The sequence below is a fragment of the Aquarana catesbeiana genome, linkage group LG01 (genome assembly GCF_042186555.1).
Source record: "Aquarana catesbeiana isolate 2022-GZ linkage group LG01, ASM4218655v1, whole genome shotgun sequence".
NCBI lineage: Eukaryota > Metazoa > Chordata > Amphibia > Anura > Ranidae > Aquarana > Aquarana catesbeiana.
The window spans coordinates 610552792-610566366 of NC_133324.1; the positions used below are offsets into that span (position 1 = coordinate 610552792).

The 13575-nt window shown below is 41.4% G+C and overlaps 1 protein-coding gene across 3 annotated transcripts in view; it reads left to right on the plus strand.

Moving 5' to 3' along the window:
- Positions 1-13575, plus strand: part of PDE4C (phosphodiesterase 4C) — a 319542-nt gene that overhangs the window by 170549 nt on the left and 135418 nt on the right. Inside the window, exon 1 of one of the 3 annotated variants that reach the window (XM_073599467.1) lies at positions 2012-2915. The exons of the other annotated variants lie outside the window; for them this stretch is intronic. Coding sequence (XP_073455568.1) covers positions 2785-2915 — 131 coding nt within the window. The 5' untranslated portion in view covers positions 2012-2784. Of the gene's footprint in view, positions 1-2011; positions 2916-13575 lie in introns of those variants that run through there. 3 annotated transcript variants of the gene reach the window in all.

The window sequence follows — 13575 nt, forward strand, 5'->3', positions numbered from 1 at the left end:
TGGCTCACTGGCTTTGATTGATGGCTGTCTCAGCCAAAAAGGAGGAAGAGACCCCGGAGAGCCGAGGCTCTCGTGCACATCGCTGGATTGCGATGGGGCTCAGGTAAGTATTATTATTATTTTACAGGATTTATATAGCAACAGTTGACACAGTGCTTTACAATATAAAAGGGAGACAGTACAGTTACAATACAGTAAAATACAAGAGGGTTAAGAGGGCCCTGCTTATAAGAGCTTACAATCTAATAGGGTGGGGCAAGTGGTACAAAAGGTTGTAACAGTGGGGGATGAGCTGATGGAAGTGATAAAAGATTAGTTGGAAGCGTTATAGGCTTCCCTGAAGAGATGAGTTTCCAGGGATCGCCTAAAGGCAGCCAGAGTAGAAGATAGCTGGACAAATTGAGGTATAGAGTTCCAGAGGTTGGGAGAGGCTCTGGAGAAGTCATGGAGACGAGCATGGGATGAGAAGACAAGGGAGCTTGAGAGCAGGTGGTCTTGAGAAGAGCAGAGAGGATGGTTTGTATTAGGGGGGGCTGCTGCACACAGAAGATTTTTTAACTTCATAGAATACATTAAGGTAAAAAACCTTGAGCCTTTAGAACCACTTTAAGTTGTTCTACTTACCCTTTCCCTCGGCTCTGATGCTGTTCTCTTCTGGCTAAAGCTCAGGGCTCTGGGAGGTCCTTTGGCTTCACCACATACAGTGCATTTTGCGTGGAGGAGGCTAGCATGCAACCGTGTTTGAAAGCTCCTCAGAAAGGCGCAAGCACTGAACTGGTCGCATAGATGGAAAAAGCCTGCCGGAGCCAGGAACGAGGTAGGTATTACATCTTATCCCTGCAACCCTAGACTAAACAAGAACTTAAAGGAGTTGTAAAGCCTCAAGGTTTTTCACCTTAATGCATTCTATGCATTAAGGTGAAAAACCTTTTGTGGTGCAGCCTCCCCCCCAGAGCCCCCCTTTTTCTTACCTGGACCTGATCGTTCCATCAACGAGCATGAGCCCAGCAGCTCCAGCCTCTGTCTTGGGTCCTCATTGGATATATTGATAGCAGCAGGAGCCATTGGCTCCTGCTGCTGTCAATCAAGTCCAGTAACACTGGGGGCAGGGCCGAGTCCCACTGTCTGTGTCAATGGATGCAGCAGCAGGACTCGGGAGAGTGCCTGCACGAGTGCATACCCCCCAACATTTTGAAATGGGAATGAGCGTCACCTACTAACAAACATATGTAGGCATAGGACACGCCCCCTGCCACACTCCCTTAAAGGAGAATTAACCAAAAAAAGGTTAATTAAATCCACAAGGACTTTTTTTTTTACCACTACTATTCCTTTATATTGGCTTTTAAAAATGTACAAATGCAGCAATTTAGAAATTGGATTGAATGTTTAGCACTGGGAAACACTTTCTGAAAGATAAAAAGTGCATTTTATATACAACTATATAGATCAGACCAAAATGAAGGACAAATGAGGGGGGAAAAAGGGACATTGCTCCAAATCAGGGACAGTCCCTCGAAATCAGGGACCGTTGGGATCTATGCAAGTGGCCCCATGGAAAGCATCTCTCCATGGGGGCACTCAAAGAGGAGGAGCCAGGAGCGCCGTCGGGGACCCCAGAAAAGGAGGATCAGGGCCGCTCTGTACAAAACCCTTGCACAGAGCAGGTAAGTATGACATGTTTGTTATTTTAAGAATAAAAAAATGAACCTTTACAATTGGGCACCATTCCGAGAGTAGATTTTGCCTCATTTGCAGACTTTTACATTAATGTGGTGGACTAGCTTGTACTGATACAGCATATAAAAAGCTGGATAGCAAGTCTTTGCTGTCTGCCATTCATTGACTATGTGTGTATGCAGACCAAAAGCAATTGCGGCTAGATTTTTTTGCATGATAATTTATCAAGGCATCTAAAAATAACTCCAGTGAAGCCAGGGAGAAATCCTGCATATAGTAGCGAGTTAAATCAGGAGATAGAGGCAGGGGGTGTATATATTATTCTCTGTTTGGAGGAGGAACTGCTGCTTTAAAGAGAAATATTTGCACATAGAAAGAGTGAGGCTTGGCCCTCCCCCAGACCGGAGTACAGTGACAGTGACATCACAGCTGTTAAAGAAGGAGAGATAGCTGAGTATCCTACCCTGGTGACATTTCTTCGCTGCACTATTTTCCAGCTGTCGCACAGAAACCACAGGAGACTTGTGCGTTCTGAGCTCTGGACACTTCTCAGCTTTGCATTACAACTCTTCCTGACAGCTCCTCGTTATCTCTCTATCCGGCTCTCTAAATTTTTTATACACCTTCTGCAATTATACTATTTTTAGAAACTCATTTGTGGCTACTTTTTTGCCCTGTTCTCCAAGGTAACGGATACAGATATAGCTCTGGAGGCTTTAGACAAATAGGGGCATTAGACATCCTAGTACTGCAGCACTGATTTTACCAGCACAGCAAGGCAATCTTGCAGCCTTTTCTCTTGGCATCTAACAGATGCTTGGTTCGTATAACTTATCGGATGCTAACGATTGGAGGGGTCACATCATTAAAATGGAACGATGAAGACAAAAAAGATTTTAAAACGAACACATTTTATTTCTGCCAAGATGGAACTATTAGAAGAACCAAGAAAATTTTCCACGGTCACTATCTGATGATGGAAATGTACTTTAAAGTGAGCTTTAAGGGGAGTTTTGCATGGACCCCGGTTAACAGTGAGCACCCTGTACTGCATCTCACAGTACAGTTGTGGTCAGGCTGTCATTGAAATACAAAGCAGTGGACATGAGTTTGCCTTCAAACTGTGGGTTCCTGGCTCTTACGGACTGTTCAGGACGTAAGATCTACAAAGGACACGTCTATGGCTCGCCGTGTGCAGTTAACAGACCTATCGATATTGTGACAAGGAAGAGGCGGTAACTATTTTTTTTTTTAAATTCTTACTCAAATAAATATTGTTAGTTTAAATATAAATGTAATAAATTAAATATAAATATAATCCCTGTTGCTTGCTAGATTATAAGAATACTTGCCTTGGGCTGAAATTGAGCCCAGTGTCTCATTTCCCCTTCTGGTGTTATTCACAGGGCCTAAATCCCCCCCCAAAAAATAATACATAACAACATACAAAACTTTAAAGTGTTACTAAACCTAGGACCCTGTATTCACTATATCTGGTCTCCCACAGTACACAGAACATGGAAATGTAATCATTTTAGTGAATATAAACTGCTAAATACATTTTCTCATCAGCAGTTAGAGCAGTCTTGTAACTTCTATAAGTGTCTGGTTAAAGCTCGTAGGAGGAGTTTTTATTTTACTCTGACTGTCCTATGAGGCTGCAGGACCCCTGACCCTCTGTCTGGACAGTGCTGATTGGCCCTGAGCTGATCACATGCACCCTCCCAAAAAGTAAACTCTCTAGTAATATACACCAACCTGAGCATGTGCCTCCTAGGACTCTGTACTATCAGCAGATGGATTGGGGACAGTAAAAGAAGGGGAGGATCAGAGAAGACAGGATCAAACAGCCTTTTTACACACTGTGCAGGATTAACCCCTTCAGTTCCACAGTGAATATAACAAGCATGCTTTACTGCATATACAAACTGATTTTACTGCTGTGGATTTAGTAAAACTTTACTTTGTGGTGGCTGCATTAGTCTTTATTTTCATCTGATGATCTGGGCAATAAGATTATGTCTGAGGGTGTCTCCATTCCACTTGAGGAGCGACAGAGACGCCTTTGGATAGCACCACTCTAATGCCCCGTACACACGGTCGGACTTTGTTTGGACATTCCGACAACAAAATCCTAGGATTTTTTCCAACGGATGTTGGCTCAAACTTGTCTTGCATACACACAGTTGTCGGAAAATCCGATCGTACTGAACGCGGTGACGTAAAACACATGCATCGGGACTATAAACGGGGCAGTAGCCAATAGCTTTCATCTCTTTATTTATTCTGAGCATGCGTGGCACTTTGTCCGTCAGATTTGTGTACACACGATCGGAAATTTCCGACAACGGATTTTTATATCCTGCTCTCAAACTTTGTGTGTCGGAAAATGTGTGATGGAGCCCACACACGGTCGGAATTTCCGACAACAAGGTCCAATCACACATTTTCCGTCGGAAAATCCGACCGTCTGGGGGGAGCATTAGAGGAAGTTTGGGATAAAGGTTTAACATAAATGAATAAAAGCTAACCATTGTAAGCACCCCTGTCAATAGTAAATGGTTTGTCTCAACCCTCTTTTGCTGGACAGCTTATGACTTACCGGCTGGATCACCAGGTGAAAATACAGGGAAAAAGTCTAAAAAAGAAAACTAATACAGACACCACTGGTGGACTGGAGTATTGCAACATATAAAGTTTGCTGCATGCATACAAAGCATTAAGGTAAACAACCTTGAGCCTTTACAACCACTATAAGAGTTGATACAGTTTGTAAGTTAATTGTCAGTATAGCCTGGGGGTATTAATAGTACGTGATCATGCTACTCTCTTTCAGAAAAGCAGGAAATATATTTGGATGGGTCCCTGTAAAATTCAGTTTAGGGACTCTACTGCTATTTTACTTTGATCATGACCCATGGGAAGGTACTGCACATGGGACAGTAGAGGGATCCCAAAATATGGATTCCAGAAAGCTCCCTAAGCAACATCTTGTCCAACTACGATTTACCCTTCAGCCTGTCAACTAGTAATCCTTGCACTGAACATTCTGTACTTGGTCAGGAGCTAGTATACTGCATCTTAATAAAGAAGAAATATACAATATGCAAATATGTGTTAGCTGCCCATTATACAATTCCTACATGTTTAATAGGTTAATGGCTGGGACCAGTGACCACGATGGGTCATTTCAGGTTAGTGCTACCGCAAAAATTCCTCTGGCTGTGTTAGAACGAATAGTAGTTAGCCAGCTGCTCTTCACTGACAATGAAATGATGATTATATGCATATTGTAGAGAGATTTAGTGCTGCTTCAACCATTACAAATCAACTGTAATTTATGTTTAACTGTGTATTTAGGCCTTGTTTGTAATGAAACATAACATGCCTTTTTCCCCATGATAAGCTAATTAAGCTAAACATCAGTGATAAATGCATACATTTGAGCTCTATAATGTGCCAAATTCATGTACTGTTAAGAGCTTCAGGTAAACAGCTATATTTACTCATGAAATTTGTATGTGAACTGCTTTACCTGCCAAATGATTTGCAACACTGATTAGTCCAGGATGCAGACATGTCTACCAGACAGCACAGCTGGGTCTTGCACTTCCTTCCTCCTCCCTCCTTAAAACCTCCTGCTTCATTAGAAATATAAAAATAAATACCCCAGCCTAGTTAAATGTGGAAAAAAGCAGCTAATCGCTGCAATACTTATCTTATCTCCAGTGCTGTCCCCTGCAGGATTTGGAATCCAGCATACAGGTATAACCGTACTATGCATCAGCATGGAAGTGTGTAAAAATGATCTCTCTAGGGTCTCATTTTCATTATTCAATAATAGCCCTTACAGAATCTCACAAAAGTGAGTACACCTCTCACATTTTTGTAAACATTTTATTATTATCTTTTCATGTGACAACACTGAAGAAATGACACTTTGCTACAATGTAAAGTAGTGAGTGTACAGCTTGTATAACAGTGTAAATTTGCTGTCCCTTCAAAATAACTCAACACACAGCCATTAATGTCTAAACCGCTGGCAACAAAAGTGAGTACACCCCTAAGTGAAAATGTCCAAATTGGGTCCAAAGTGTCAATATTTTGTGTGGCCGCCATTGTTTTCCAGCACTGCCTTAACCCCCAGGTTGCCACTGGAGTCCTCTTCCACTCCTCCATGACGACATCACGGAGCTGGTGGATGTTAGAGACCTTGCGCTCCTCCACCTTCCGTTTGAGGATGTCCCACAAATACTCAATAGGGTTTAGGTCTGGAGACATGTTTGGTCAGTACATCACCTTTACCCTCAGCTTCTTTAGCAAGGCAGTGGTCGTCTTGGAGGTGTTTGGGGTCATTATCATGTTGGAATACTGCCTTGAGGCCCAGTCTCTGAAGGGAGGGGATCATGCTCTGCTTCAGTATGTCACAGTACATGTTGGCATTCATGGTTCCCTCAATGAACTGTATCTCCCCAGTGCTGGCAGCACTCATGCAGCCCCAGACCATGACACTCCCACCATCATGCTTGACTGTAGGCAAGACACACTTGTCTTTGTACTCCTCACCTGGTTGCCCCCACACATGCTTGACACCATCTGAACCAAATAAGTTTATCTTGGTCTCATCAGACCACAGAACATGGTTCCAGTAATCCATGTCCTTTGTCTGCTTGTCTTCAGCAAACTGTTTGCGGGCTTTCTTGTGCATCATCTTTAGAAGAAGCTTCCTTCTGAGACGACAGCCATGCAGACCAATTTGATGCAGTGTGCGGTGTATGGTCTGAGCACTGACAGGCTGACCCCCACCCCTTTAACTTCTGCAGCAATGCTGGCAGCATTCATACGTCTATTTCCCAAAGACAACCTCTAGATATGACGCTGAGCACATGCTGTATGGTCTTGGCCACTGTGCTGCAACTCAGTTTCAGGGTTTTGGCAATCTTCTTATAGCCTAGGCCATTTTTATGTAGAGCAACAATTTGCCATGAGGTGCCATGTTGAACTTCCAGTGACTGGTATAAGAGAGTGAGAGCGATAACACCAAATTTAACACACCTGCTCCCCATTCACACCTGAGACCTTGTAATACTAACGAGTCACATGACACCGGGGAGGGAAAATGGCTAATTGGGCCTAATTTTGGACAGTTTCACTTTGGAGTGTACTCACTTTTGTTGCCAGCGGTTTAGACATTAAACATTTAGACACTGTTACAAGCTGTACATTCACTACTTTACATTGTAGCAAAGTGTCATTTCTTCAGTGTTGTCACAGGAAAAGATATAATAAAATATTTACAAAAATGTCAGGGGTGTACTCACTTTTGTGAGATACTGTATCTACCTGGCTGCCATGCAACTCAATTCCTGTTATCCAGGGATTGAAGCCCATCCCCCCTGGAGGCCAATTATCAAGCTAACCTGGACCTGGAGAATACTGCAATGCACAGTGGTGCCACTCTCTGCAGCATCCAGGACCCACCCAACCCAGTGGTTATTAAATACTTTGCATCCAGGGAAATCTTAACATTTTTCACACATACATTTTTAAAAATGCATTTTATGCTACAGAATTATTTAAACCCGCAAACCTCCAAATTATATATTATCTGAAAGCAGAGGCCCTGTAGGCAGTTGCATTTTTTTTTATGTTGCACGATATTTGCACAAATTTTTATCAAATGTATATTTTCAGGAAAAAAACACCACAGAATGAATTTTAGTGCACACACACACACTATAATACCCTTTTTTGGTAACATATACAAGTGAGTGAAACAATTATTTCATCCCCTGCTGATTTTTTATGTTTGCCCACTGACAAAGAAATGATCAGTCTATGATTTTAATGGTAGGTTTATTTTAACAGTGAGAGACAGAATAACAACAAAAACATCCAGAAAAAAAGCATTTAAAAAAAGTTATAAATTGATTTGCATTTTAATGAGTGAAAGAAGTATTTGATCCTCAATCAGCAAGATTTCTGGCTCCCAGGCCTCTTCTATGCAGGTAAGGAGCGGAGATTAGGAGCACTCTCTTAAAGGGAGTGCTCCTAATCTCAGCTTGTTACCTGTATAAAAGATACGTGTCTACAGAAGCAATTAATCAGATTCCAATCTCTCCACCATGGCCAAGACCAAAGAGCTGTCCAAGGATGTCATGAACAAGATTGTAGACCTACACAAGGCTGGAATAGGCTACAAGACCATCACCAAGCAGCTTGGTGAGAGGGTGACAACAGTTGGTGTGATTATCTGCAAATGGAAGAAACACAAAATAACTGTCAATCTCCCTAGGTCTGGGGCTCCATGCAAGTTCTCACCTCATGGAATCTCAATGGTCATGGGAATGGTGAGGAATCAGCCCAGAACTACACAGGAGAATCTTGTCAAGAATTTCAAGGCAGCTGGGACCATGGTCACCAAGAAAACAATTGGTAACACACTATGCTGTGAAGGACTGAAATCCTGCAGGGCCCGCAAGGTCCCCCTGCTCAAGAAAGAACATGTACAGGCCAGTCTGAAGTCTAGTCTGCTAATGAACATCTGAATGATTCAGAGGAGAAAGTGCTGTGGTCAAATCAGACCAAAATCCAGCTCTTTGGCATCAACTCAACTCGCCGTGTTTGGAGGAGGAGGAATGCTGCCTATGACCCCAAGAACACCATCCCCACAGTCAAACATGGAGGTGGAAACATTATGCTTTGGGGGTGTTTTTCTGCTAAGGGGACAGGACAACTTCACCGCATCAAAGGGACGATGAACAGGGCCATGTACCATCAAATCTTTGGTAAGAACCTCCTTCCCTCAGCTAGGGCATTGAAAATGGGTCGTGGATGGGTATTCCAGCATGACAATGACCCAAAAGACACGACCAAGGCAACAAAGCAGTGGCTCAAAAAGAAGCACATTAAGGTCCTGGAGTGGCCTAGCTGAGAGGGAGCTGAAGGTTGGAGTTACCAAAGGTTAGTTTTGAACCTTAAAGTGATTGTAAAGCTTTGTTATTTTATTTTTTTTTCTAAATAACAAACATGTTATCCTTACCTCCTCTGTGCAGGGGTTTTGACAGAGTTGCCCTGATCCTCCTTTTTTGGGGTCCCCCCATGGCGCTCCTGGCTTCTCCTTACTTGAGTACCCCCTCAGAGAGCCACATTCCAAGGGGGCACTCGCGCGGGCGCGCTCCCAAGTCCTGCTGCTGCGTCCATTGATGCAGACAGCAGGTCTCGGCCCCATGTCACTGGATTTGATTGACAGCAGCCAATGGCTCCTGCTGCTATCAATCTATCCAATGAGTACCTGAGAGAGCGGCTACAGCTGCTGTCCTCGTCCCCGTCGCTGGAACGATCGGGTTCAGGTAAGAAAAATAGAATGCATTAAGGTGAAAAATTATAGACTGATCATTTCTTTGTCTGTGGGCAAACGTACAAAATCAGCACGGAATCAAATACTTTTTTCCCTCACTGAAAGAGACAGGGTTGTGTCACGTAAATAGATAGCAAACATGTCAAGCTCTAAAGATGTGCACATTCACATTCCCTGCAACTCGTGGTTGCACCAAAGAAATTTGCACCATGTATGGCCAGCCTAATACTTGTGTGACGCAATTGCATAGAAGTACATTTGCATTTGCGGGTGTGCATGGGGTACAGGGTTGCTGTTACATTTTCTTTTATTTTTTTTATTATAATTTATTTTTAAATATAATTTCATTTAACTTTATTGCTATCACAAGGGAGTTAACAAGTCCCCAATATGATAGAATGGGCAGGTGACATATCCTGTTTAACAGATAATTTTATCCGCTTGTCATCTGGGAGTTGGACAGCTCTGAATGAGAAATGCTCAGAGCTGAGCGCTTATGTGTTCATTGTTCAGCAATGGATGTTCCTGGTCTGCTTCGGTTATCCATCCTGACACATTTACTGTCGTCCTCAGCTTCCCAGAGAAGCAGCAGATCCAGGACCCACATCAGGGGCACATTAATTAATACCACTCTATAGACCATCAGTTCACAGTAACTTGAAAAGCTTTTTTTAAGCCAGTGTGTACAAACTCTTAAACACTGAATTTACAATCAATATTTTGGGGAGAAATTGAACACCAACAGTTGTATTCATCCCTTTTGATCTAGAAGCAGAAATAAACAACTAACCAACTAGTGCACTAGCGGACTGATCGGGTCTGCCTGAAAACATTTTTCAGGCGGACCCAATTGGACCCCCCAGTCTCTTTGATGGAGTAGCAGGTGTCAATGGACATGTGTCCGTTGACACCCGCCAGCATCCAATCCGATCCTATCCGCTAAAAACAGATGGATAAGGATCTGTTCCCTATCCGTCTGGCAGATAGGAACGGATGGCAGTTGGGTGGAAATGGACAGGTGGTCCGTATACATCTAACCGCCCTTAGAGGAAAGCGGGCTGTGTCTACTCTGCATAAGCAGAGCGGACATGGACCAGCCATCCACCCGCTCAGGAGGGATTAGAGGACAGACTCCAACGTAGCCTGCCCCGTGTGTAAGGGGCATGAAATGCCCAATTATATCTAGTGCGCTGTGGTAATGTGTGGTAATCACGTGTTTCCGCGTGTTGGCAGCCCATTAATTTTGTAGGATTTTGTGGTCAATATTAATTTAAACATCATAACGGACCTGGTGAAAACTGACACAATATTAACACCTAGTTTTTCTCTTTTCCAACTTGGAAAAAAAATTGTTAATTAGGTGTTTATATAAAGGAAAAATGACCAGCCATTACAGCAAACCTGTACTGGCATTCTACCAATACATGTTACATAACACAAGCATTGTATAATAGTACCCAATCACACTTTTTTTGCAAGAAAATGGCCTCTGATATCGCTGTTGCAGCTCATCTAAATACCTGGATCAGGTGCCCCCTCTGTATTTAACAATGCAGCACTCTGTATACATTTTCTATAGCCCTAAGTTTATATTATTTATGTATTGCCAGTCCATATAGAATTTAATACCATGCAGACAAAACATTTTTGTATTAATGCCTGATGTCTTTGCCTTTGATTATTAAATGGTAGCAAATGGCATGATAGCTATCTGCAAAGTATGTGTTACTTAATCAAGCCCTGTATATGAAGATCTTGTGTACATTGTCCCTACAGCATTCTGTGCTTGGAACGTAGGAGACATAAACATAGTTCACATGGGTTCAAAGTAGCACTGAGTCTCTTGCACAAATACCTACAAGCTTCAGTTACAATCGTGCTGCACACCAGAACAAACTGCAGTGTGCACAATCCCATAGCTACCAGAATTCATATTATACTGATCTAACTACAGTAAGCTGATTATTCCTGACTTTTGTCCTGTCTGCACAATATGCTATTACGTAAGCAATACTTAAAAATGACACAAGTAATTTTGTACTAAAAGACATATTGCTGTCCTCTTTCTGAAAATGCTGTCTCTGGCATCATTACTTTGGATCACTAACTTGCTACAAGCAAGCATTCAGAAATGTCAGAACAAATTATCTACATTCTTGTTCCAGGTCAATGAAATTATAGAAACTGTAGTTTCAGCATCAAAGTCAGCAAGCTCGCATTTTTATAAGCAGAGGTCAGAAACAGCAGCTTCCATATATCTAAATAGAGAGAAAGCCAGCACAGATGTAAAAGAGGGTTAAACTAAAACCCCAGCACAGGAAAACCAGAAAACATCCTAGGACGTATACGTCATTTCCCTAGAAGGATACAGTATCCTGAAAAGAATAATTTTACAAATACAAGTCATGTACAAAAATCGGGGGGCGGGGGGGGGGGGAGTACTCCTGTCCTGGAATCTGTACTAAAAGGTTTCTAAGCTAATATTTATAATCTAACTTTGTGTTGTATAATATTACTTACATAATGAGAATGCTCAAACTTACATTTATGAAAATGTCTTCCCTATCTCTGAGCCTTCGTTGTTAAGTTGTAGTAGAAGTTTACATGAGTTTTCCTAACACACTTGTAGCTTAACAGTTGTCTCAGTGCTATAAGGCAGAATTGATCCCAGTACACACAAAAGGACAACATCAGTTTTTAAGTAATATACGGTAGTTTTGCTCTTGTCATTTTTATTTGAAGATTTGTGAATGCTGAACAGTATACAATACCACATCACTATCAAGAGGTGCTACAACTTTTTCCAATGGAGTTATTAAAAACATGAATATTTAGAAAAATCAGACATAACAGCAAATAAGACATAAACAGGTTTTGGTATAGTCTGTTTTTGTATTGTAATGTTGAACCTATCCCTATGTATCCATTTGCTGACCTTATTTAGGTAACTCAATTATCCAAAGGTAACTATATAATTCTCTGGATAATCTGAGAAAAAAAAACGCATTTCAAAAAAGTTATAAATTGATTGTGAAAGAAGTATTTGATCCCCTATCAATCAGCAAGATTTCTGGCTCCCAGGTGTGGCATAGCATAGCAATCGGGAAAGGAATCCTGAAGTAGAGCTTATCATTTTTTGTCAGAATGTAGGTCTGAAGTTCTGATTTTACCAGAACCCTTACCCTTTTACCCGAACCCTTACCCTTGTGAATGGTAGCTCTCCATTTCAGGACAAAAGATAAAAGAATGGCCAAATATCCAAAACATTTTTTTTTTTTTTGAGTCACCTAGCAGAGAACACAGTAAAAATAATTAGAGAAAAGGGCAGCCCTCAGAATAAATTCTGATGAGAGGTCAGAAATGATAGCCTCAGTCATAGCAACCATTCTTATGGAGTGAGATGAAATGCAAAACTGAGAAAGGTCTAAAGCAGTAAGAGTCTTAGAAAAGATTTGCTGAAACTGAAAAGCAGTGAGAGGGGACGAGTCAGAATGGAATCTGGGAACTGAGGTCTAACAAACCAATGAGTTCAAACCGTTGCAATAGGACAAATAAAATTATGAGTGGAATTTAAAAATCAGCCAAAAACCAAACACAGTGTTGCAAAGTCTTTAAAAAAAGGTTGATCTTGATGTGGGTGACAGCTTATTCATTATGAGACATGAGATTGTTTATCCTAAACTCTCTGAAGAAACAATAAAATCCTGTTGAGATTAAAGGGACTCATAAGAAGAACACACCAAAGGTAAAACCATAACCAAAAGAAGAGGAACCAATTTAGTGATGAACTAATCAGAGATGATAGGCTGGCCTTCTTGGATCCACTGAAGAAAACCACTTCTTAATACTCTTAAGGACACTCTTGAAACAATGACAAAAAAGGAAGGTGCATTAAGAACTTTGTGAAATAATGAAATCCCTGAGGGCATGTAGGTAATAGAGGAGACTCAAACACTCAAAAGCAGTTGCTGTAAATGGAAAAGAAAAGACAAAGCTTTATAAGCATCTGAAAAAAGAGAAAGACAAACCATAGGAAGGGGAAAAGGGATAACACTTAAACCATGAGGAAATAAAACCAGATGGCAAAGAGAGTTTGACCAAATATTTTGTTGCATACAAACAAAAAACTAGCTGGCGTAACATTTTAACAACCATCTCATATTTAGAGGCGAGACAGTTTAGAGTGAAATAAATGTCCCTATTGACCGTATGTAAAAGAATTCTACAGTTTCCAAACTGATCTTCCAAATGACTATGGCAACTAATCCAGGAAAAAGCTTTAAAAGAACCATATGCTTTAAAACAACCTCCAATTTCCAAGAGTCATGCTATTAAGCAACACACCAATGGCTGTCCCAAAAGGCATCAAACTCATTGAACATGCCACATCTGTAAAGAGGCCTAAGGCAATATCATCTACAAACAGACAATCCTCGATAGGAAAAAGGCAAAAAAAATGTGTGGAAATTTAGATTTTTAAAGACTCTGTTGCCAAAGCCTCGTGTTAAGAAAAAACTCCAGCTACCAGAATAATT